General features: G+C 34.4%; 3 protein-coding genes across 3 annotated transcripts in view; 2 read left to right on the top strand and 1 right to left on the bottom strand.

The window, feature by feature from the left end:
• Positions 1–27,869, top strand: part of LOC127833554 (hemicentin-1-like) — a 168,466-nt gene that overhangs the window by 52,082 nt on the left and 88,515 nt on the right. The gene's annotated exons all lie outside the window — the stretch shown is intronic.
• Positions 7,985–10,041, top strand: LOC127833558 (protein turtle-like). The gene is made up of 4 exons (XM_052358868.1): positions 7,985–8,105; positions 8,203–8,518; positions 8,917–9,216; positions 9,939–10,041. Exons 2-4 carry the CDS (start codon positions 8,365–8,367, stop codon positions 10,019–10,021), a joined length of 537 nt encoding a protein of 178 aa, XP_052214828.1. The 5' UTR covers positions 7,985–8,105; positions 8,203–8,364; the 3' UTR covers positions 10,022–10,041.
• Positions 19,141–26,495, bottom strand: LOC127833552 (nephrin-like). The gene is made up of 13 exons (XM_052358859.1): positions 26,372–26,495; positions 25,941–26,252; positions 25,421–25,747; positions 24,967–25,260; positions 23,861–24,157; positions 23,375–23,656; positions 22,966–23,265; positions 22,540–22,857; positions 22,100–22,396; positions 21,012–21,125; positions 20,541–20,586; positions 20,228–20,280; positions 19,141–19,851 (listed from the first exon to the last, which is right to left on the bottom strand). Exons 1-13 carry the CDS (start codon positions 26,427–26,429, stop codon positions 19,661–19,663), a joined length of 2,889 nt encoding a protein of 962 aa, XP_052214819.1. The 5' UTR covers positions 26,430–26,495; the 3' UTR covers positions 19,141–19,660.

Below are 27,869 nucleotides of genomic sequence, written 5' to 3'. Positions count from 1 at the left end.
GCATTTCGCATGGTGTCCGCTCTCTAATTGAAGTAGTTTTCATCCGATCTTCACCTAATTTGGTCAGAAGTTGTGTTTAGATGATATGTCGGTCAATTTTAAATATGGGTCATGCAGGGTTAAAAACGAGGTCATGAGGTCACTTAGTACATTTCAAGCATTTAGCATGGTGTCCGCTCTCTAATTGAAGTAGTTTTCATTCGATCTTCACCTAATTTGGTCAGAAGTTGTGTCTAGATGATATGTAGGTAAAGTTCGAATATGGGTCATGCCGGGTTTAAAACGAGGTCACGAGGTTGCTTAGTGCATTTCAAGCATTTAGCATGGTGTCCGCTTTCTAATTGAAGTAGTTTTCATCCGATCTTTACCTAATTTGGTCAGAAGTTGTGTCTAGATGATATGTAGGTCAAGTTCAAAAATGGGTCATGCAGGTTCAAAAACGAGGTCATGAGTTCACTTAGTGCATTTCAAGCATTTACATGTAGCATGGTGTCCGCTCTCTAATTGAAGTAGTTTTCATCCGATCTTCACCTAATGCGGTCAGAAGTTGTGTCTAGATGATATGTAGGTCAAGTTCAAATATGGGTCATACTGGGTCAAAAACGAGGTCACGATGTCACTTAGTGCATTTCAAGCATTTAGCATGGTGTCCACTCTCTAATTGAAGAAGTTTTTATCTGATCTTCACCGAATTTAGTCAGATGTTACGTCTTAATGATATCTAGGTCAAGTTCAAATATGGGTCAGGCCGGGTCAATAACTAGGTCTCGAGGTCACTTAGTGCATTTCAAGCATTTAGCATGGTGTCCAAAACCTTCGAACGGGCGTATCTTGTGACAGTTTGGCACTCATGCTATCTTATCAATCAAAATTTATCAATGCATTAACTGTATGGTATTTGTCGGTAGTTAATTTTCACACAGTATTGTTAGGTATGTGATCTAGAAAACAAATCCATTGCTTTTTTCCAATATTTGAACACATGCCTTTAAAACATAAATGCATACGATACTCAGGAGAAGATAAATGTAGACTTCCATTAGGTAGTGTATTATCTGGTTATTTCCCCTTACCTTATACCGACTCACTATACACATAGCCTTTTCTTATTTAAATTTAAAATTTACACACTCTTCATATTAAGTTGTTTTTAAATATAAAAAATTTCGTTAAATTGTTTATGTAGCATTCTATGAGTATAATGAATATAAACTCTAATAAATGTTTTAAAATAAATAGCGCAGCAATACTAACTTTGATTTATATTTTATATTATAAACCTACCAACTTTAAATTTTACTAGGCCAAGGACACTATGAATAGAAACTAGCTAAATATAGCACACTTAACCATTAGCTATTCATACAAGTGTAGATTTTCAAGTTGTTTCAATTACCCAGTTCGTGTGGTTTACATTGTAACTCATTGACTGCACTCGGCGATCGTGGTAATGAAGGTATCCAAATACGTTGAAATGCGCCTTGTATCTATTCGAAACCTTTTAAAATAGCTGGGTTTTTTTTTCATCCGCCAATAAAATGCTCATACAGTAAACCCTCTGTAAACCGGACGGTTTGGGGACCGGCCTGATCGTCCGGTTTTCACAGAGTTCCGTTTACCAAGAGTAGGCATATTGCCGAAATATACATTGTATGCATTGTGTACAAATCATATAAGAATACAACAAACTATACATATACATGTACTATGTTATAACTATACTTATGTAATGTTAATGTTTGAAGTATTTAAAAAAAATTGTTTTATACGATTAAAAGCAAAAAACATTACATACCGACTTTTGATTAATCCCAAAGTGAGTGTGGTGCTTGTTCATGTTCATGCATACGTGACATTTGTCATATAGGCGAGTGAGTCGTGTTCGAGTTCGCTTTAAAAAGCTCTGAATTAATTAAGTTTTATTTGATATAAATAGGAAGCGCCAAACGACAGACAATTTTGACGAATAACGACACTTATACGATAATTGTGGACACACGAATTATTATCCCCCCCCCCACACACACAAACAGCGTCATATTTTCAAGACATTTATAATTTCAGCAAGTCTTGTCAAAACCTACACATGCACGAAGTTCACGATTTCTTGAAAAAGTCCGAGATCACTCTCTGCTTCAGTGTTGATGAGGGGTCTGCAGTTGGCAGGAAGTCACCATCCGTATCATGTCCGTACCGCTGCAGACGGAAGGCAAAGTCGCAGATCACTTTGAGAGTCACTGGAGGCGCTTCCGGCGTTTCCCCTTGAATCTGGTCTACTTCATCGGCGGTGTCAGCGGCGTCCTCTAAATAGCAGTTGACGATGTCTGCTTCACACTCGGAGTCATAAGTCTCGACGTCTTTGTCAAATGATGTGAGCTCATCCAACTGAAACCGGAAATGCAGGACGAGGTCCGCGAGAGGGATGCCGTCTTCGGGGTACTCGTCGTCACTGGTCTCCGTGGTCTCCGCTGTGAATCCGCAGGCTTCCTGATCGTTGAAGCTTGTGTTGCTTGCCACGCCTTAACTGTCTACTTGATGGCGTCCAGGATCGTCACTGAGAGGCAAACACCGGCAGCGCCGTCAGTCTCCTCCATTGTGGCCAGTAGCGCTCGCAGCATGAATCTCCTGTAGACAGCACTGAACGCTCGAATAACTCCCTGGTCCAGCGGCTGCAGATGGGACGTAGTGTTGGCCGGAAGAAAGCTCAACTAGACGTGGCTCAGGTTCATGTCGGAGGTGTTGGACGCAGCGTTGTCCAGGAATAACAGGATCTTGCGTCCTTTCCTTCGCATTTCTGAACACAGAGACGCTCTCGTCACACGTTCTTCAAGCAGCGGGGATTAGCTGTCTTGTCAATGACCAGCGGTGTCAGCTTCTCTCCCGTGGCTCTGCATGCGGAGAGGGTGGTTATCCTATCAGTGTGCCCTTCGACTCCCTTTGCACCGTCTCCGCGCACAGCCAGGGTCTTGTCAGGTAACGCCTTGTAGTAGAGGCCGGTCTCGTCGGCGTTGAAGATGTTCTCCAGGCTGTATCCCTGTATTATGTCTGGCAGCCGGCTCTTGAAGGCCCTGACTGTCTGCTGGTCCATCCCAGCACTCTCCCCGGACACCTTGAACGCCTTCACGGAGTAGCGGGACTTCCAGGAGGTTTCACAGTTTGTTTTACATTATTTAATCGGACTTCAATAGCGCGGTAACGACTTGACACCTTTATGGTATGTTTAATCTGATTATCGATATCGAGCGGAATGTGTGACACGCACGCCCCGTGCTGACAAGGTATTGTTATTTACACGCATCGGGCATCTTGAGAATTTGGACCGTTCGATGTACTCAGTGTATTTTACGTTGAAGAGAGAGTTCGGTTTATTTAACATTTTTTACAAAGAAACAGAAGGGGACAATACGGGATTGGCCCGACCGTTCGGAATCGGGAGATTTCCGGTATTCGGAGAGTCCATTATTGGCAACTTCTGTAAATATTCCGCTCTGGGCAATATACGAATTCAGACTTCAAACTCAATCACTGATTTAGGAGGTATAACTCTCTCACTTGCTTACGAGTGAGGCGTATTTCAATCACAGGCTTACAAGTCCTTACGGACAAAAAGGCGTACGCGTCGTAACTCAATCACTGGCTCCCTGGTCGTAAGTAAATCACTGGCTCTCGATTCTTAACTTACTCAGTTACTAACCAGGCGTAAATCAACCACAAGCTTACAATTCGTAAATTACTCACAGGCGTACATGTACGAGTCGTAACTTACTCAGTAGCTTACGCGTCACTTTCAACTAAAGGTTAAGAAGTCGTAGTCATCTCACTGGCTTTAGAGTAGTAACTGGTTCACTGGTTGAGAATCGCAGTGTTTTATTAGCTTACGAGAAGTAACTCTCTAAAACGTTTGTGAGTCGTTACTCAATCAAATGATAATGAGTCGCAGCTAACGCAGATAAATTTTAGTCGAATGACTGCCCTTATCATATCATTGACTGCCGCGATGCGCCAATAATACACATATGTATATCTACGAACAATATAATAGGTACGATTAATAATATAATTTACCATTTAATTTGAGTTTGTACGGCTTACTTAGTGTTAACTGTTATTATTTTGACTAAATCATCACGTATTTATTGAAAAAGGAGATGTGAGCACATGTAAGTTTAAAGCGTAAAATAACAGAAAATTAAGTATCGCAATTTCAGGTCACGAGAACGATAAATCACAAACATAATTTTGGTCATGTCATAAACAAATACAGTTATCGTTATTAAATTTAAACATGCACACATCTAAGACAAAATGAACTAATTCGTGATCAATACATCTCCAGTCTTGTTCTTATTTAATTGCTATAGTTATTATTCATTGTAACTCAAACACCTCTATACGATGTTTTCATAGAGGGTTCTCAAAATGACTTGTGAAGATTATGTTACAGATGAAACCATAAAGCACGCTAAAATCATCAATAGATGGATGGATATTGTATTTTCATGCCATTGTCCGACTCTATGAAATGAAACAAATGGTCGTATTTGTGCTGTGTTGGAGTTTTTAAATTTCACCATAATGGTATTACTAAGATTTAACTCGTTGTATCTGTGTACTAGTACACTACACTGTTTACGTGTATAGCTTTGAGTGTTTCGACGTGTAAAGTTTCGTGTTTATTAAAATGTGGTTGAAGTGTGGATTGATATTTTAGACAATTGTGTCAAATGCATGTCATATTGGTAAGAACTGTACGCATACAAATATATACATAAACCTAAGTGATAAAATGCATCGCATTTAACGATAAGCACCTCTTAATATCAAAAGAATGACATATCGTTATCTGATTATTCTGATACGAATATATATATATCTTGGTTCACCGTAATGCAGATGTATAGTGGGAATGCACACAAACTATTGCAACATATAGTGTATAAGAATACTACTTAAAATATAATGGTGGTGAATACTCATGTGTAAATATCATAACACACTGTGCCTAATAATGCATTAGCACGTAATTTTACAAATTATCCGACAACTATAAACTTAATCGATTGATATAAAAATATGTCATCGCTAATATCTATTAACTTTTTTATCTTTAATGTATCGAAAATAAAATATAATTTCAGAACATATCCATGTTTACATTAAACTGTTTTCGTTTGCAAGGCGCCGAGGCTCCAGTCTTGACAGCCAACGCAACACTGGTAAATGTTAACGAAGCCTTCCAATTTACCTGCACGCATCCGACTATAACAGTTGTAAGATGGTGGCGTCAACTAGCAGGGGATAGTTCCTCATCTACTATCATCGCCGTGGGGTACCAACACAACTCTTGTGTTGTTGTACCTACGCACATACCATATGCATTTTCGACCTGTGCTTGCAACGAAACAACATTTATGTGCACATTGAGATCCTTGGACACAATCAATACTGGGGACAGGTGGAAGTGTTCGGTTTCAATAAACACCCAAGCAACATTCAGTAATGAAATAACAGTAATTATAACAGGTAAGTACAATGTTCAGTCGTTTGTGTTTATCTTCTTTAATAACCGTTGTATCAATCATTCGTTTCATTTAATTAATAACACGTACTATTAAATACCCAGTATCATGAACACAAATACTTTGATAATGATTATCAAGTTAATACTTCACATGTTTCTTGAAGCGATTAAGATCTTTAAGGCGATGGTGATGTTAGTTAATTTGTTTGAAATGAAAACAATGCTATTTTGACTATTTTTTATATCAAAATAGAGTTTTACGAATTGAATATGTTTATTTTGTCGATTTGGTTTTATGTTCCCGTAGTATATGCAATGCTTACCCCAGACGTGCCAGTTATATCTGTCTTGCCCAACATGGCGATCAGCTACATACGCTGTGTATCATCAGTGGGACGTCTAGCGCCAAGCATCATGTGGTACCTTGATAACAGAACGCCTTCTGACTACAGTGATGATGTGGATATTACTGGGAATAGCATGAGTTCAACAATGGCTGATGGGACAACAAGCAGTATCAAATTGACGCTCACCACTAACGATCATAATACAAGGATATACTGTAATGTCTCAAACGGATACGGACAGATTATGTCCAATATGACTCCGAAAATCAATGTGTTTAGTATGTATTAAGTACAAATTGCTTATACGTTATCAATGTTTTAATATACCTATAATGAGTAGTTTCCTAATATACATTCACCGGAAGACATGGTAAAATTATATTCAAACAGTTAAATAAAAACATGATTGGAGCATGTACCTGTAATGCATTACATATAGCTTTAAGAATATGGATATTATATTAAAACAATATCGTTACCATCATTTGGAATTGCAAGACTAAACGTGTCTTATACAATTACACAATGTGTAAATGTGTTTTATGATTGTAGTCTATCCAGCCAGGCCGACGCTAATGTACAACAAGGCAAGTGTTATATCTGTAATAAGAAACAGTAGTATGACAGTAGAATGTATCTCGTCTGGAAACCCGATGCCGAGCATTTTGTGGACCTTACTTAACGGCTCTGTAATTAGCAGCTCGTACATTTCACTAACAGATGCAACAGGTAACAACCAAGAACAAATAGTATGCAGAGCCACCAGTTTTATGGATCCAACAAATGGTTTCAGGGTACCAGTTGAAAATACAACAGTGTTAACTGAGAAGGTAAGTATTTTTAGAATAAAGTACCTCTTGCCTAGCCAAAATGCTTTAGGCTTATGTGGATTGTCTTATTCGAATTTTGATATGACTACACTGAATCGATTATTTCATTTTTACACAGTCATATGCTTTTGTTTTAACATTCAGATGAACTGTAATTGTCTGAAAAGCATGTGTGACATAAATCATTCGTGTATGTCGGATATAAGCATGGTAGCGCTTTGTATTGCATGTTCACATTTAAAGTATGTCACAACATAATTTACTACATGTTTACTTTGCATACGTAGTTGCTCCTGAGACGCCAACATTTACTTTTCAAACTTGTGCAACGTATTCCCAAACTAAACATCTTAAGGTGATCCGAGGTCAGTCCGTCTCTGGCAGATGTACTCCCAAAAGTGAACCGGGCTCAAAATTGTACTGGACACCGGTCAATAGTGGAAGTGGTGATGGTTTCGTTATCTTCAACGCCAGAAGACATCATAGTGGCAATTACACGTGCATAGCAAATAATGAAATGAATACAACATTTGGCGGTATTATCAATGGAACCAATCAGTCCAGTTTTCATCTAGACGTCTTTGGTAACTCACTATATTGTATAAAGTGTTCCATTGATTTGCATTTCAAACAATATCCAATTTAAGTAAAACATGTTATTTTTGTGCTTTAATGGCAAATTATACACGATATAAACTACACTTTTTGTTTCAGCACCAGCAGCTGCTCTGTTCATTGGCAATTATACAGTTTTTTTGAACACAAATATATCAGTTACTTGCCCCTACGCTCCTGGAAACTCAGCGATGTCGAGATTCACGTGGTTCCATGCTAATACTTCAAATATTGGATCTCATCAGAATCTTTCGCTTTCTAGTGTGCAACTTTCAGACGAAGGCTACTACAAATAAAGAGTCAACACAACTATGGAACCCACGGGATGTCCTACTGAAGAGGCATAAAGTGACACAACATGGATGTTCAATGTAAGTAAACAATTTACGTTTACTACGTACGATTATCAGATAGAAACGACGCGTATGACATCATGGTAATTTGGATCGAAATACGCTATTACGCATACATATATTGATAATTTATTTGTGTATATTTTAGACCCTGCTAAGATAAGTAGATTTTATGCCGAAGGGTGATATTTCGCGTCTGGTGTAACTATGAACGAAAGCCAGACTGTGACGCTAGTCTGTGAAGCTGACAGCGACCCTTTAGCGAAACTAGAAATCGTCAATATTACGAAAGGTGATGAGCGCTTATTGGTGGAAGCGCACAACAACACAATTTCTGTTCGTGTGGCGAATGCACGATGTGAATATGATATGGGTGCCTACCAATGTAAAGGCAAAAACATGTATCAACAGGTTCGCGAACTAGAGATCCGAATTGCATGTAAGTGAAGTTTATATATGTCATTTCTAAAATATATCTCTTAATTTCCAAATCGATATGAATTAGCTGCTTCATATTTGTTATTTAATATAATCAGGTTCACCAAGACCTTCACCATTTACTCCACCGATTGCAACAGCATATAGAAGAAGACATACATCAGCTATTTTATCGTTCACGGTCGTTGCCTTTCCATCACCCATTGACGCACCATATGTTTGGAGTAAGCAGATAGATTGTGAATGGGCAATACTTCACAATGACAGCAGGTTTCGAATTCATATATCAAATGACAGTCCTGCAGACAAACCTTTCCATATCACAACAACACATTGGCGATTTTTCAAGCTATTCGGTCCGTGTGAACAATAGCTTAGGATCTACAGAGCAAACATTTGTCATTCGAGCGAATGGTATGCTAAGTTAACTCTTGCTTTGCTTTGTGGCATGCTAAAAATCTGTTGATACTATATGACTCTCATATATATTTTATTGAATATCAAGCAATGCCATTGTTTTGCAAACTTACTTTAACCCATTAATGTCTAGTGGACTCTCCCATCCTTTTTATTGGATCAATTTATTGCCAAAATAAGGGATGCGTAGTTGATAAATTTCTATATTTAGAATATTTGTCACAGAAATCATGCTGCGTCTCATGTGGGTCTACTCTGTTTGCCAAGGCCTTTTTTCTAGACGCTAGGCATAAATGGTTTAAGACACGTAGTTATTAACATGAATTGTATTCCTCTTACTGAGCACAGTGACAATGCATGAACAATTTGCAGAATAAGTGCCTTGCATTTTATAGAGCAGCCGTCTATACCACAACAACTTCTTGTCGTCGATGCAATGGTGACTGAAAGTTCTATCACAGTTCAATGGACACCCGGATTTAATGGAGGTGAAGAACAATGGTTCGTGATCGGATTCAAAAAGGCAGCAGACGAATCCTGGACTAACGAAAACGTATCTTCAACAGTTACTCGATTGACTATTGGTGAATTAGCTGCGGGTACCGAGTATAAAGTTAAAATGTATGCAGAGAATATAATTGGCAAATCTGATGATACTACTGTATTAAGTGTGATAACAAAGTCTTCTATATCAGGTTTGTATTAAGGTTTTGCATTTGATAGTTTGCTGTGTTAAACATATTATTAAATTACATATTTTAAATTGTTTTGTTAAACATCTGGACGAAATCAACACGCATTTTTATATTCAAGATTATACCATATCAGAATGCTTCATATTTAGAATTGGTGTTGGCAGCAAATACATCGCATCTGCAGCAATAAATGTCATGATTCTTATTTGATTTCATCCGGAAGAATAAAAACAAATATTGCACAACATAATATGTATTTATTAAAAAATTACAAATGCTGACATAATGTCGATTGTTTAAAAAATCAAAATGGACTCTACCACCAGGTTTACCCGAGGATGTTTAAAACAAAAAAAAACTTAACAAAGTACACTGAGCTTAGACTCATTAGAATACTAGTGTTTTTACAAATGCGTTAACATAAATAAATAAAATCACGTTACATGTATGTAATATTTAGACAATTGATCATATAACAAACGAAACAATAACAGTCTAACACTTATAAAGTAAAATCTTTTTATTAAATTCAGAATATCAAGTGTTTCTGTTATGTTAATGGTCATTGGGACATGATCGATTCCGCAGTTCTATAAAGGTCATTAAAAATTCGTGTTAAAGCCAACCTATTGCATTATTGTTTAAGGAGAAATTGTATTTAAAATGATTAGCGGGATATACATGTGTAAATATTAACTCGCACTGTTTATGCCTGCAATTAGATAACGGATCCTCTCCAACGGTTGGGGCTGCAGTAGGTGGATCTGTTGCTGGAACTATCGCGGTAGTCTTGGCGGTACTGTGAGAATATAGAAAAGTGTTTAAACGTATGTATAAATGTATACTGAATAATCGTTTATGTTATTATATACAATATTAGCTTTAAATAGTTTATATACGAATACAGCGGTTTAACATTAAGTATATTGCTTTATTAAGGTTTCAAATACATATTCGAATACTTCTTTTTACCCCCAATCCAAATCTTTGGTGCGATACTCAAAAGTACTGGTACCATGCATTGATCATAGTAAGTGCACAGTGTTTGGCATACTTTTCAAAGGGCTTTTTATGTATTTTAAGTATGCATTTCCCCTGACATAGTTTTAAACTAAACATTCTCGTTTAACATATTATAACAAAGATTATAAAAAAGATTGGCCAAAACATGGAATGTCATTTTCATAGGAATTGATATACCAGTTTGAAGTCGAAAATGCCCCCATAGCCATAAAATGAGAAGATCCTTGTGGCATTTTTTAATTTTACATACACTTTTCTAATTAATTCATTGTAACGCAAAATTGTACTGATATGTGTCGAAGCCCTATCTGCGTAATGTACTTAGAATACATTTCGTCGAACATTTTCAGGTAAACCTGTTGAAGGTGCCCAGTACGATGACTTGTTCAATAGACAGTATGTTACAATTTTTTATTCGTTTACCTCCATAAAATTGTACTGCTTAGTTATGTTGTTTGTTATTTTTTCTGCGGGAAAGAATCAGAGTACGAAATATGCCATTTCATGCTCTGAATAGATGTCCCTTCTGCCAACACCAGTTCCGAATATGAAGCCTACCGAGTCGGTCTGATCTTGAATATATAAAGCGTGTCATTATATGCTTATATTTATAGCTATAAACTGAAATTAACACAATTTTGTTAAATTTAATGACAAATGAAATATTACACATTATATTATATAAATCAAATATAATCTATTGAATAAATTGAAAGAAATGTGCAATTATACCAAATTTTATAAATCCCATCACAAGTCAATGCTTTTCTGGTAAGGTAACCTATTTGGAAGGCATCATTTTGTTTTTGAAAATATTGGATTCGCTAAGTTTGTGTTCTCATTTGATAATTATTGTTTCGCTTATATATAAGGCATGCACACATTTACCACTTTAAACTATTTAATTGTCAAACAACACCATGTAAATATCACTGGCAGGAAATTAAGAGTTCAGTGTGCAATGACCTTCATGATTCTTTCAGCATTGACATAGTTATTCATACCACATGAAATACTTATTTCATTATATCGACGTTCATTACTTGCAAAATGTTTTATCATTATCATTAAAAGAGGAAAATTGTTCATATACATAAGTAATCTTAATATTCTATTTAAAATTTAAAATAAATTAAAAGATGAAAATAAGTTACTTTACTCTAGTGTCTATTGAATTCGATGTCCAATTGCCATCAAACAGAATACATGCAATACAGCATCAAACATAAACAATGCACATTGGAATATAGAATGAAAATCATTTTGGGTTTTCAAAGTTTGAAGGATAGTTTCATTTCAGAAGCCCAGCAAACAAACCAGTACGAAACACTTGCGGAAACTTCTTTTCATGAATATTCGGTTTTATCACCTAGTGGAAAACAGGATTATAGTGATATGAACCGTGTAAATAAAGTTACTGAAACTGATCGTGCAATCTTTAATCAGGAAAACGCCTATGTTAATTTGTCAGTTTCAGAGCCATAGATATTGTTTCATTTTGTAATTGGAGTTATTACATCAAAAAATATTTATAAAGCAAATTAAACTATTGGCACATTGAACGTTGTTTAATTAAAATATGTAATGAAAATAAGTTGTATGTGTGGAATATTTGAATTGAGAGTGTTTAACCTTTTTTTCATATTGAAACATATAGAGATAAATTTAATTGACCACAAGCGTATTTAATTTTCCGATATTAATGCAGCTTTTAAATTGAAGTTATCTACGCGTGTTATTATCAATCCGATTTTCGTTGATGTTTGAACTACTTTATTCTTACAATTATGAACATAAAAACATCTAAGAGTAAAATTGTAAGTTTTCGATTTTACGTTGAACCTTCAACGAAACAAGTGAATATAACAGTTACATGTAATATAATTATTAATTGCGAATAGTTAACAAATAAAAGACAAAAATCCGTTACAATATTACGAGCGTTTACCAATTAAAGGGATAAAACTCATATATATTTAAACTGTAATGTTATTGATATCGTTATGTTATTATTTTCGTAAAATTATATGAGTTAACACAAACGACATGCCTAACATGATTAACAGTATTTCAAAGATATTACTGCATCTATGGTTATTTGAATTAATTAAAAACCATTGGAATCATAACTTAAACTTTTGATCGTTCTTAGCACATGATTAATGTTCATGTGTTTTTTAAAGTGTTATTTATAGATACTTTTATGTGTTTGACTCATGTGCATGTTTGTTTTTATAAAACAATAATGTTTAAACGGTCGTGTTTTTTGTATTTTTACGATGGATTATTCCATTAGTGAGATGACCAGTTTCTATCAATTCACTACAGACATAAAAAGTAAAACAAAATCAAACGTTCAACGTGCAGATAGTCTTTGGAATCTATTCAAGCACCAGGGACAATTTGACGATGAAAACATTTGAACCATGTAAAATAATTATTAATCAAAATGCCATTGTGTCCATTAAAATTGTACATTTTCTTGCAATTTGTTGTACGTAATTGTTAAAAAATGGTATAATGACTGATTGTTCAATAATCTTTTAAAACTGTTGTCTTTATGTAGATGTAAGTATGCCAACACCACCAGCATAACGCTACTCGTTCTTAACATCTCATGGGCAATCTTTAAAACCTTTGATTGAAGAATATATGACATCAACACCATTATTTCGATTATTTAGTCGGTCATCGACCTCTTGCGGGAATCGCTATATAAACAAAACGCTGAATATGTTTATTGTGTGTGACATTGAGCTTTTCGAATGCCTTAAACACCGTTTAGTGCCAGACTTTGAGTGTGTTATGTAAATTGTTTTATGTTTTCAAAATATAACCTTGTATAAACAGAATAAATAAAGAAATATCTATGTATCACTATATATGTTACTTTGTAAAAACGTTTTAAAAACTAAAATTACGAATGAAGTAAACGAAGATTTTAAAATTGTTACAGCTGTATCATCAAATCGGTTTTAATTCTGGGCTTAGAGTGAGGTTTGGGATTCCTTCAACCGGGTAAAGCCACAGCTTTAATTATGTGTTTATGTCGCTGAAAAGGCTTGTAGCATTTAAAGACAATTTTACAGAGTTAGCGAGTTCTGTGAAATTTCGGGAAACAGAATCGATCGGGAGAAATAACTATTTGGTATATTTGGTAAACTTAGACGATATAGACATTCCATTGTAAATACTAAAACACACTAAACAATGTTTTCATTATGATTGAGAAATATGATAAAACACCAACAAATATACTTTAAAAAAGTGGGGCAAAATGGCATTGAGCAAACGCATAAACTGGCATAGGTCTGATTGGGAAACACGTAAAGTTAAAAGATCGCCCGTTGCAGCACATTTAGACGAACATGATCACACGTTTGATAACATTGTCCTGTGCTGTATTGAAGCTAATGAAAAATGGCCAGATGAAACACGAAAACTTCGTGAAACACACTGGATAAGGAAACTCAACACTATTAAGCCACATGGAATAAATAAAAACGACACATAAATATTAAACAATACTTAATGCAACAAGTTCACAATCATGTTTAGCATCTTATCGCTTATTGTTAAATCGATAACATGGACATTCTGGGCGAAAGTGTATACACACAGTTTCACTCAGCGTAAATAAAAAAAAAAATGACACATACACATGGAACAAGACTGAATACAAAACGTTTACAGCAAATGTTACTATTCTATTATTATATCGATATAATTAACTTCACGAGTGTCAGTCGAAAACACACGATTTTAGTATTCGGAAATAAATAAATACACATTCAACAAGACATACATATAAAAACAACACTAAATACCAAAAAGTTAAGTATATTGGCTGAGGCAGTTAAGTAACGATGTCATATTCTTGGTGTGTATATCGACACGAACGTTATATTGCAAGTGTGGTGAAAATTACCTGAGTTATGCAATTTATATTACTTCGTTATGTAACTGCTATAAGTAAACTAATTGAAAATTATAGACAAATTATTAAATATTTCGTTTATCAGGAAAACCTCATTTGAATTGGTACATGATTGTCATACTTGTACTATAACCAGAGAGTATGCATTACACATACACGTATTGACATTTAAAAATATAATTATGGATACCAATACTGTAGTGTTGTCTATTTGCATTAGGACGCAGCAAAAGGATATTTAAGTAAAATTTCTAAACATGTCGTTTTAAGGAACAATCAATACGTTTCAAACAGTTTTTCTGACACATTGAACGTACAATAATGTGTTTCGGTCGATGCCTTTCTGATTATTATTCTTAAAATCTATTTTTTTAAATGTTATGTGCAATTTATATCGTGCACAAATTCTTACAATTTTTTTTGAATTTGTTTTATTTTGTTGTGCAAGTTAAAAAAAAACTGACTTTGATTTGAATAGTATTAACTATGGAAAAATATGTATAAATTTGTGTGATACAGATTCTTATAATTGTCAAATTGTCAGGTCGTTTTTTCATTTGAATAGGGCTACTTTAGAACAAGTGTTGAGAAAAAAGGTATTTAAAAAAGTGTTACTATCTGTTGGTCTTGTTTAAGGCGAATGGCCGATTGCCCACACGATATTGGAGATACAAGATAAAAAAATTCAAAACGAACGCTTCACATAAAATATGATGAACGCATTTGTGGGGTTCCCCATCGAGCTTTAATCGGTCAAGGCGTAACAAAACTGAATACGGTCACAATGGTTGAATGCTTTATGAATATCCCCAACAAGCTATCAATATATCACATTTTCAAACTCGTTCAAGCAAAACATACGTGTTATATACGATAATATAACAGTATTAATTTAGTTCACGTGAACGATTTAACGCTCACACTAGACCGTCTTTCCATTTCGATCTTAAAACGTCCAAATCGGCTACATCGAAAGTTTATTAAAGAAGTGCCGTACAACACTAGCCATTACTTTGTTTACGAACAATGAAACACCTTTAAAATACACCGATGGTGCGAATATCACCAAAAAAGGCAAGAGACGGGTCCACATGCACTCATTGATGCTCCTTGCAATTGATAATCATGTCTGAATCTTATACGTTTTTTGGACTCTCAAACGGATACGGGGGATAATATCAGACGGGACTTTTTTGATTAAAACAAAATGAAAAACAACAAACAACATACACGCTTAAATGGTTATCTAAAACGTATCGTAACAATTACTACTATATATTACAGACTAATCGAATGTGCTTCAACAAATATGTGTACCGAAGTAAATGGTACCTGACAATTATGCTACAGACAATACAATACAAGGATTCAATAGGGGTGATCATTATTGGATATCAGCAAGTTGTTCTTAAACATTGGATTTACGAACTTTGTTTTGGTATGCATTAAAGGATTGCTGAAACCTATGAAACGTTCACAATATTTGAAGAACATTCCGTTTGCTGATCAACATGAACCATGATGATATCATTGAAAAAGCGAGCTAAATTTGAATTGTACAGTACAACCTATGTTTTATTATGTGGAGCTATCATAGTGTTCCTGAGTGATAACGATCAATGCGTTCTTTGCGCAACATGTTTAATTTAATAGTGCTCGTACAGGCGTGACACATATGCATACATGTTTTTATATAACTTATAACTGTCCAAATCGATAAATCTATCGTCTTTATATATCAATTGAGCAAACCAATTGAAATCAATTTCATAACTATTGAGTGAATACGATTTTTATTGTAATACGACGAAGAAAATAAATTATGTCATGCAAACAATTAATATTTTAACATTCTGTTGAATTTATGTTTTGATATACATCAAATAAAGTTTACTGTATCTTGATATTGTCATTCAGACTCTTAATGCTCATACACTATAAGCATCTTATATTGAGCACAGTGAAAATCCTGTTTGATTAAATATCGCATTAATTATCTTCAAGACAAGTGATTAAAATATGTACTTATTTCATGCCAAACATAGAATCCTATTTTGCACGAGAACACCCTTTTAAACTGGGGATTAGACTAGTCATCAAACGTATACTGTAAACAACTATTCTTTTTATATTTATGTTGATCGGTAATGTCTAGTTAAAGTCAAACGATCATACCAGGAACACTGCCAAACTATTTTGTCTTTGTGCGATCATACACCATATTACCATAAACAAACATTCATACGTAATCGTGTGTGTGCACAAATCAATTATCTTGCATCTTTCGGGACAGGTTGGATGTGCAGTAAGTGGATCACGAGCGGTATAAATGTACACGTTTGTATCTTTTGAGTTAAGTTATGTTTATTCCATAAAAGTAGCATTGAACATATTTACGAATATATCGGTTTATTAGCAAGCGGAAGAATTCATTTAGGTACTTTATGCTTAGTTAAATAACTCTCTATTTGACGCCCTCTTCCACAAAATAAAGTATCATATTCCTGTCAACCTGTTACCTGTTGTGGTCAAAGCGTCAGCTAAGACCAGCTGGCATTTTTGCCGCCGAAATAATTACATGTGACTCAATGATAAGTCAGAGAACGGTATTACAAACAAGGTAAAAGTGTACAATATCGATGGGAAGGTCTTATTGAACACATATATATCTTATAGTATGCACGAAAGGTGTTCCCGAAAAAAATAGTTTAAGAAAGCTTTATGGGCATACAATTCAGAATAATCATATGAATACACTGTTAAGTTGATTCTTTTTTATTCCACCCTTAATAAAAATATTCTATAATGTTGGATAATTTCTTTCTTACACAGAGTTCAGTATGCGAAACTCGCGGACATTGCATTTCACGATCATAAGGTTATATCAGATTGCTTAAATACAGGATAACAATGTAAAAAGCCGTGTCTCTGAAAGATCAGTAAATGATTGCACACTGTGGAGAGACTAAAACGCCTGTGTAGTGGATGTGTGATTATTGAAACCATGAACATCGAACGATGTTGTTCCTTGAATGATCATCACTTGTATTCACATTATGCAATGTATTGAATTGCAATGGTCAGTGGTTGTTACCTTTACATAATCGATATTTGAATTATTGTTTTTGACATATGTACTATGCATACTGCAACATGTTATTGATTGTTATTGACCTCATAAGCCTATTTTATTATTCATTCAGCATGCAGCGTCTACATATACATTCCTTAAGACAAAATTTGTTTATTCAGACGAAATTGGCAATGGTTAAGTGTTTTGTTCACTCCTTGATCAATTTATACTGAAAATTATCAACTTCATCATTAACGAAACATTTAATAAAATGATTAGTGTAAGTTTTTAACTAAATTGAACGATCATTTACGAAACTGGATTATTACCGATTATACCATTTTGAATTGTAGACACTAAACATATTCTTTTAAGTAAACAAAATCATTGATTCTTTATTCTTCATAACAAATTAAAGCGTTTATTACCGGGAATGGATAAATGCCACATATATTTATTCATGAACTTCGATATCTTTATGATATTTTGATTGATTATATTTTTGTTGAGTATAGACACTATTCATTATGTTTTTATACATGTTCATATTTAACAATTGCTTTAACGATCATTCATGTTTTATTTGTACAAGGGATTCGAACCGTCAACGTGCTTCTTGTGTTTGGTGGTTACTTAAGCACAATGGTGTGAATTCAATATGCTTAACATAACAAATATGATTAAACTTCAATATCAGTTTTGCTAGTGTTCAATTAGGTTTGTACATTTAATCTAAAAATTGTGTCTTGCATTTCAGTGTAAACTAATAGAAGAGGTTGACAAACGTCTTTTTTCATGTTTGTGCAAAATCGCGCAGTAATTAAAGATGAATGATATTTAATTCCCCATTTATATAAGTTATGTCATGTTTAAATTCAATCTCCACGCAGAGTTGTCGTTCCTTGCTCTCACATACAACTCTGCGAAAGGCTCAGCACGCCATTTTGTCTATAAAATAGCTAAAACCGAACAAACGCATTCAATGTATAATTGAATATATATTTAAGATCGCATGCATTAAATTAAGAAATATGACTTTTAAATGTACGATAAACCGTGCAAAAACTTGCGAGTTTTAATGCAACTCTTTGGAACTATTTTATTGCCCATTTACGCAGATGGAATAATTTCACGCACTTTACAAATGTCAACAATTGAACATAATGTTTATTGAGTGACGTTAGGAATTGCTTCGACGTGTGTATGTATGTTGGTTTCTTAACATCAGGAAACCATATCAATTTTATAATAATGAATTAAGACTGATATAAGATATCATGGTATGAGATGGTTTTCTTTAATGCAGTGAATGCAATGTAACCGTCGTGCAAGAGATTGTTTAGTATACTGTAACCTCAATGATGAACGCTTGGTATGATCATGACATGAATGAGACGCTTTCATAACAATAGTCCGTTCTGAGCCCAACACAGAGGTGAATGTAATGTAACCGTCGTGCAAGAGATTGGTTTAAATTAACACACCGTCTAAGTAGCTAAACCAAACTTGCAGCAGATAACTATAAACGAAAATTGAATCTGTAGTTAGGAGTTGCATATTTGTGTTTTTTTTTGTCAATGCTGAAAAGTAAATTTATATAATCATTGTATGCATTCATGAAATTAAATCTGAAAATAGTAACAATTAAATGGTCTATAATAAATTCACGTTTTATAACAATAAATAAAAAACAAATATATTTGTAAAGCACACGATTACCAAAGCAGCGTTGTTATGGTTTTCTATTCGTTATCTATATTTACAAACACTGAAAAACATGTTTCAAAGAAACAAACAATGTAAGTCATCCGTTTATCATTCGATACGGCATGGGATAAAATCATTTATGGCATGGTGTGCCTATTTATCGATAATGCCTGATGTTAGAAAAAGAATGTGTAGATGAATTTAAAAATAAACGTAAAAAAGCTCAACCTGCGCGTGAAATAGACACTTTATGCAAATGAAGGTCAATTTCGGTGAAATGATATAATTGCCTTAAATTAGTAAAAACGTAATAAACAGATTATACAAATAAACACAGAATATAATTTTTAGTATTAATTTCGAATCGAAGTGGTATTCTACATTTTATTATATAAATAAGACACACAATATATGCTAGCAAGTGCACATATATTTTTTCGTAATAATGGCAAATGAAGTGTATTGGTAAGAAAAGACTGAATTCTAATATTACACATACAATATGACAATCGTCATATAAAAACTGCTTATATGTTTCATTATGAATAGTGCGTGTGTTCAACACTATCAATTCAAATATCAATCATAATCCCCCATGCCAATGCGCTTTTCACATATACACGTATGTAACTAGCATCTCATATTATATATGCACGTGTTCAATTTAGTAATTTTACAAATGCAAGAAACATACGTTACTTTGTTTAATTTTCAGTCTTCGATAATACTAAATTAACGTAGACTTTGTCTTCTCTCCGCACTGCACAATCATTATCTGAAGCTTCAGATTCACGGTTAAGAACACTAATCCCCTCTGTGTCGCCACTTGATATGACCGAATACTGATGAAACGAAGTTTCAGCCAATGTTTCGTACTGGTTTATGTGATGGGATTCTGAAATAAAATATTACTGAAATTGATTTCAGCTGTTCCGATAGTCTTTCAGCGGTTAAAAAACAGCTTTGCGTTAATTGTGTAAAGGCGCTGACTGCATTTCATTAATCTTTATATTTCTGTGGTGTTTGATGTTAATTCTTGCTCTGTATGTGGAATCGATTAAGCTTTGTATAGTACGATCAGAATAATTTATCTCATAGGAATATGTTTAAATTTTAAACAAATCCTATGTATTATTTTTTTCTCTTAGATATGGCAAGAATTTTATACATGATTTAATTTTCAAAATCATTACACCATTGACGGCTTTATCGCCGCATACATATTTTAAGAACATTAATGACTCTATAACTTATTCAAAAAAAAAACATACCGATTCTGTACTCTTCATATTTGGAGCTGGTATTGACAGCTGACACGTTTGTACTGTAGCAAAAATATCATGATTCTTATTATTGCTTACACTCAAGTATCAAATTCTGGAAATAACAAACAAGAGGCGAAGTATTAATTACATTCTGAAGAATAATTAAAAGATAGCGCAATATAATGTTCAATTCTGAATACTAACTTACAGAAAGCGCAGTGTTATATTCAATACTGGAGAGTAATAAACTGTAAGCGCAGTATTAATGATGATATAGATATTAACGAATCTTATCAAATATTTCACAATGGTTGCATACTGTCCTTTGAATAAGTCATCGTAAGGAGCACCAGCATCAGGATTTCCTGAAAACGAATAAACACTAGACTCGACGCACACGCAGTGCTTAAACCATACTTAAAAATGTATTACATTTATAACTTATACTTAATTATTTATCACCACTTAAAGTGTGTAATTTGTGGATTGTGCTCAGCTCCAAAAATGGTTCATCAAAAAGTATACTAATAATATCTGACATATTTATGTAGGTAATGAATAAGTAAAATGTTTCAATCTCAGCAGATATGTCCACACTTTGATCACACCATTGTTATAGTGCACAATAAGATCGTACATACAATTGGGAAATCAAATACAAAGCAGGCCAACTGGCTATGCAATAACTCAATGAGATATTTGCTAGCTACTACCCGATATATTCGTGAATTAATTGTGAAATCCTAGTGTATATACAAATAAATCAATTTTTAAGCCAGAAAATGCATACTTTTCAACGTAATCGAGTTCCTACATTTCCAAAGAACAATGCAGATGACTATCACAAGAGTTCCACCGACAGCCCCTCCCACTGCAGCTCCGACAGGTGAAGATGATCCATTATCTATTTAAATGCATAAAACAGTGTGGGGTGATATGTGTTTTTACAGCCTTATTATAAATCACATCTTTTGACATATTTCATGTTAAGGTAATCAGACATATTAAAAATATTGACAGGGTTTCAATATCGGTAGCAAATGAACACGAAGAGGAATACAAAGAGAAAAAAATACAATTTAACTATTATATTGGGTGCAATTATTAACCTTTCTAATTAAATAATTAAATAAATTATTTATTAAACCATTTAAAAATGTTTAGGAATTAACTATTGTTTGTTGAAATCAAGCACCCTATTTTATCATAAAGAATGGTTATAGGGCAAAGTGTGTTTAGGATCGTGTGGGAACGTATGGTCTACGGACACACCGAACACCCGACCAACCGACGAGGTGCAAGACAAAATATATTTACGTTTCTTCGAAACTGTGTTCAATTAACTTATATATATATCTCATTACTATTAAATATGCATCATCGGTATAAATGTTTGATAATTATTAATACCTTTTCAAAATATATTTAGCGCGCATACTTATTATTGATAGAATCTGTTCTACAAATTAATTGTTTCTTAATAAAAAACGATATGGTTGTTTATAAGTGTATTAGTTTTATCAGTATAATACGGCGATATTTTGAAGCACTTACCTAAATGTTAAGTGCAGTGGCCTTGATGTTAGTATTTTTAACAGCTTGATTTTGCATGATAAACCAATACGATTTGATGATATAGCCATCTGCATAATGTCTACAATTATACGTTATGCAATCTATATACACGAAATTCGTCATTAACGATCACCTATACTTAATTATTCATTTAATGCCTTCATCTTAATTTGATAATAAACATTTTCAACTTGCGTCAACGTCATAGAACGGCAAATGCAAAGCAGAGAGGTCGAAATCGACATGCATAGTGTCATTCTTACCTCTTGTGTATATTCAGAGATAATTTAAAAAATTGCATACCAGCTTTGGCTCGCGTAACCAATGTTAAAACAATTGTTTCATCTGATCTTCCAACTGAATTTTCTGCATACATTTTGAATTGATACGCGGTTCCGGCAACCAGTCCTTCAATCGCTATTCGAATGATATGATCAAGTATAGTTTTGTAAGTCCATTTTTTTCCTGTTTCTTGTTTATATCCAATAACGAACCATTGAATTTCCCCGCCATTAAATCCCGGTTTCCATTCAACGATAACAGAACTGTCTTTGACCGGATCTTCAGATACACGGAATTGCTCTGGTGTAGCTGGCTCTTCTGCAAATAGGAATTATAAAATACCATTTATCTAACCATCTTAAACGATATAATGTGTAAAAAGTCGATCTGAAACACGCAAATACTAAATATCAAGTTTTTACTTTAAAAGAGCTGCAAGGTAAATTGCATCATATTATTACCATTCACTAGAATAACAAATGTCTGTTCTGTGGTTCCAATATCATTGTTCACTTTTACCGTATAGTTTGTAAAATCGTCTGCCTGCACTTGGAATATTGAAAGGTTTGTTTGAAGTCTGTTTTGAGAAATTTGTATATGAAGTCTTCTCGAATCATTGACAACAAACCAGTCTTCATTTACTTTCTTCCGCCAAACAAATGCCGATGAAGTGCTTGGCGGAGGATACGCCACGATAGTGTAAGTCAGAATTAAACTGCTGTTAATTTTCGTCATAACTTTAGGTGCCGGGGGCATGAACGGAGAAGATCTCGGTGCACCTTCATAAACATAAAGTTTTAATTATTAATCATAGCGTTAATTGAAAATGGTTAGCAACATTAGAACATTTCTTAGAAACAGAAAAACTAATACATGTAGCAACTCACATTTGATCTTGACCTCAATCGCTCGAACCTGCTGAATTTTATTGTGCGTGTTGTTCGCCCTGCATTGGTAGATACCCATGTCATATTCACATCGTGCATGAGGAATATATGCGGATATTGTGTTGTAATACTTTCCACTCAGTAAATCATTTTCACCGCGAGTATTATTTATTAGTAGCATAGAAGGCAGAGGGTCGCCTTCAGAATCACAGTATAATAGTACCGTTTCATTTTCGTTTACAGTAATAATTTGCGAATTCTCAAATCCGCTAGCATAAAACCTCGTTATCTCGGCGGCGTCTACAAAATAATTAGATCATGCAAATAACAAAGTTTAAATATATCGGACGTCAATAATACTATAAAAGACATTTTCGTACATACATATACGTATTTACCATTCACTTACATTGTACATCAACATAAAATATCGTTTCATCGTATGCCGGTAGTGCACAACATCCTGTGGGTGTCATTGTGTTGTTTACTCTGCATTTATAAAAGCCCTCGTCAGTGGTCTGAATGTTTGTCAACGAAAGGCTTTGTTGTCGTCCAACAACACGATATGTATTGACGTGTGTCCATGTAAAATTCGTCTCAGGGGGATTTCCAAGTGTGTAAGGGCACGTGGCAGATAAAGCCTGGTTTCTCAAAACGGTTTTATTCTCTATATTATGTACGGTCACCGGAACTGAAGTGATTAATTGCGCAACAAGTATATCGCAATGAAGCATCGTTAAATGCATGGACGCCTCTAATTCATAGTATAATATCTCTTCATATTAAGTTAATTTATTATGTGACTGATAGGATGGAAATCAATGGTTCTGCACATAGAATGTGTATTAATTGCTACTGTAAGATAAATATACAAAGAATACATGCTGAAACTTACATAATATGTCAAGTGTAAATATGACATTGACATGCCCAGTAATAACTTGTGGTAGCAATGTTGAGTTCATAATATTATTAACATCAAGTGTGAAATGACCGTTTGACAATACGATTGGTATTGTAAGTTGTTGTCCATCTTGTTTTATTCCGCCTGGCAGTGTCCATGAATAGCTCGTGGGAGGGGGGCTACTCTTACTTGTACAATACATATTCATTGGTTCATTTGTAATTGCCCGAATAGTATTTACTGTTATTATCTTATCTCCGATTGAACAGGTTGGGGGTAACGGTGAATCTGTAAAAAAAATCAACTATGTTCAAGGTATTTTTCAGCCGTGGTATCCATACTGTTTATGTTTAAACAAATTATGTAATATTAAATTGGTGTGTCCTCCAAAGGGATTAACATTAAGGGTGTGATTGCATTCAATAAATACATACGTCTTTAAATGCATTACTATAAGTAATTAGATAAGTTTTTGACAGGGTTTGAGGAGATGAAAGGTAGTTTTGGATTCGATTTCAAATATTGCGGATATTGTGTGAATATTAACCTTCATATATTATTATGCAAACAATTGTATTACTATTATATTCGCATCCATGTATTTGTATTTCACACATCATTCATGTTTAAGTGTGTACCTTACTTCTTTACATTTAAATTCAGGTCAATGAATAGCTGAATGATGTTATTTATTAAATATGAAAGCTAATACAATGATAAAAGGCAGTCAACAGCACTATGATTTAATCACACGAACATTTTGAATGATGTATACCTTTTTTTTTGGTTATGAACCTATACTGATGGTTTGACGTAAGTTTTATAATACAGATATTAATATAACAACATACGTCATTCATCATGCGATCACACGAACAAAATACTCACAATCAAAAAATGTTCACTTAAGAGAAATCAGACACATATTCCTTATGGACGATTGAAGGATTCAACAACATTTGAAATTAATTTGCATTATTTTCAGTGAGTAAGTCATCTCATCGAGACACTTACACTTAAACGATACAAATTGAATCACTGGTAATGTATTATTATTATTTATGTGTTAAACATTAATTACAGGGAAGCATACTTACATAAAATGTTAATCCATAAAGCAGTGGTATTAGAGCGTGTTTGTGTAGTTCCATAGGTTGGCTTCATAACATTTGAGGCCCTGCATGTGATCATGTCTGTGTTTACTCTATTATCCCATTTAAGTTCAATTAATGTGTTGTTAATTACGGAACCATTCGATAAGAGCCATGATATGTTTGGCGTTGGATTTCCAGAGGAGTTGCATTCCAGCGACGCAGTACTGTTGAGTGTTACGGAAATGTTGTCGCCGATAATAACTGATTTGTGTAGAATGGTCGGCCTTGATGGAACAACTTTAAAAATATCAAAAATAATTGTTTAATATAAAGAACTGATGTTACACATTTTATTATGGATACACAAACAAAAAAGGGAGTCCGAAAATATTGAAAAAGTAATAACCAATAATATATGTATACGATTAAATCAGTCAGTACACACTAATTCGCTTACCCAACACATTGATATTGAGCCTCGCGTTTGATATGATGTGTCCGTATCCGTTTGAGACTCTGCAATAAATACTTGAACCATGATCTTCCACTGTAGCTGTAATTGTAAGAGTACTCGTCGTTACGTCTCCTGTTGTTTGACTACTACTAGTTGCTGTAATATTTACATCATTGGTGTTATCCGACGGAGTGTTTTTATCTAAATACCAAGTAATGGCTGGTGTTGGGCGGCCAGCTGAGGATATGCATTTAATGACGCTGATGGGGACTTTTTGTAACACGGAAATCGTCGGTATGGCAGGAATCAATGTTACAAATGTCACTGGAACTATAGAGAATTAACACTCATATTAAGGCATTATGTTATTTCAGGATAAACATGTTTTATTCGTACATCTACAAAGTTGTATGTTTTTTCACAATAAGATATGTAAGCCAAAGGTATATAATATACGTTGAAGTCTTAAATCTAAATAATGATACATTTAACAAGTACTCTGATATTTAACTTATAAACATACCTGAGAGTACCAAAGTCAGCGATGACATGTTCGTTGTGTAAGAGATCGAACACGAATAATTGCCAACAGATGAATGTGTAAAATTTATAATTGTCAAATTGAACATTCCAGTCTCAGTATCGTATGTTACGCTGTACAAACTATTGTTTACTACACTTAATTCTCCAAATACATAGTACGCTACATGTGAACCATTGTGTCTAAAATCTATTGCAACTGTTGAAGGACACACTTGACATGTCAGAGAAATACGAGATCCCAGATCAATCAGATTCGTTTTTGCTGACAGGGTTACATTACAGGAACAGATTTCTGAAACATAAAAAAACAGCAATTAAGCAAACGATGACACCATCAAGCAGCCAAAAAATTGACGTTCCCACTTTGAATATGAATGAATAAATAAATTAATCGATATCTCACCCATGTACCTTTTATATATCTGCAATTTGTCGCCCACATCGCCATTGTTAGGAACCACAGTCGCATGTTTGAGCCACTTTCAACAGCGTTTTTAAAGTGAATAATGTGTATAAAGATTCGAGTACACTTGTCAATAAGAGAAATAAACACGCTTTAAGGCGAAGAAGTGATGATACTGAAACGACACGACAACCTCGTAAACACAACACCTTCATTTTCGTATAATAATTTATCATACAGTTACTATTAACACAAGGACTAATGAAGCTCCAGAAACAGTATATTGACATATATTTCTAGAATAACAACAACAACTAGTACTACTACTACTGCTTCTTCCACCACCACCACCACCACCACCACCACCACCACCACCACCACCACCACCACCACCACCACCACCACCACCACCACCACCACCACCACCACCACCACCACCACCACCACCACCACCACCACCAACCTCAGGTGATCCAGATCAAATTGTGCCGATATATCATTGGCACCAATAATCTGACCATGTTTAATGCAGGTTGGGCACTAATAACCCCCAAAACACATGTTTGAGCACTAACAAATCCTCTATGACTATTAAACAGTACACAAAATTACAAAGGGCCATACTTCAGTCAAAACTGGTCGCAGCAAAATTCATTTTCTAACGATCGATCATCTTTACGTTTAGGTCATTCAGTCCTGAAAGTTTCAGCGATCCGCAAAAGCATTAGAAAGGTCTCTAGAATGGTGACAAGTTCTTCGAATATTTGACGATGTTTCCTTTTGTTTGGACGCATATGGCCCATATTCGAACCCAGCCAAGACGTTGTAAAATGTGAACATTCTGATCAAGATTAAATCAAAAGAGTGGCCTCAAGTGAAGTTAAAAGTTCTCTCTACGATTTGACATGTTAACCAAATTTTTATATGCACATGACCCAGATTCAAACTCGGCAGAGAGAAAATATTTGACCAAGTTTCATAAATAGTAATTGGTTACAATGTTTTTCTAAGACTTGAGCCGGTGACCTAGTTTTTTGGACACAATTCAGATTAAAAGTCAGTTTATATATTGTCAAGATAATCGTTTTGACCAAGTTCCATCAAGCGAAAACGAGCTAAAAGAAAGTTGACGAAGCACGACGGGCGACGATGGACACTATGATGATAACAAAAGCTCGCCATTAGCACTTCGTGCTTCGTTGAGCTGAAAATGTACGCAACATCAAAATAACCAATTGCCAATTGATATTCAACAATAATGCATCGAATAACAATTTGCAAAATAAGTATCCTTCGTGCGCGGATCTCGTGGTCTTTGATCAAACTATTTACAACAAATGCATAAACAACCGGAAACAAAGCGGGCAAAATGCAGCTTTGTTCAACGATTAATATAATTCGAGTTTCTGAATACGATTGATTGAAAACTTTTGCATTAAAATATTTAATTATTTGTTGTGGGGTAACATATTTTATGAAAAGTGAAGGCGTTGCAGAAAACCGAGT

Source organism: Dreissena polymorpha, chromosome 6 (genome assembly GCF_020536995.1).
Source record: "Dreissena polymorpha isolate Duluth1 chromosome 6, UMN_Dpol_1.0, whole genome shotgun sequence".
NCBI classification, from domain to species: Eukaryota; Metazoa; Mollusca; class Bivalvia; order Myida; family Dreissenidae; genus Dreissena; species Dreissena polymorpha.
This window is presented reverse-complemented; position numbering and strand designations above follow the sequence as displayed.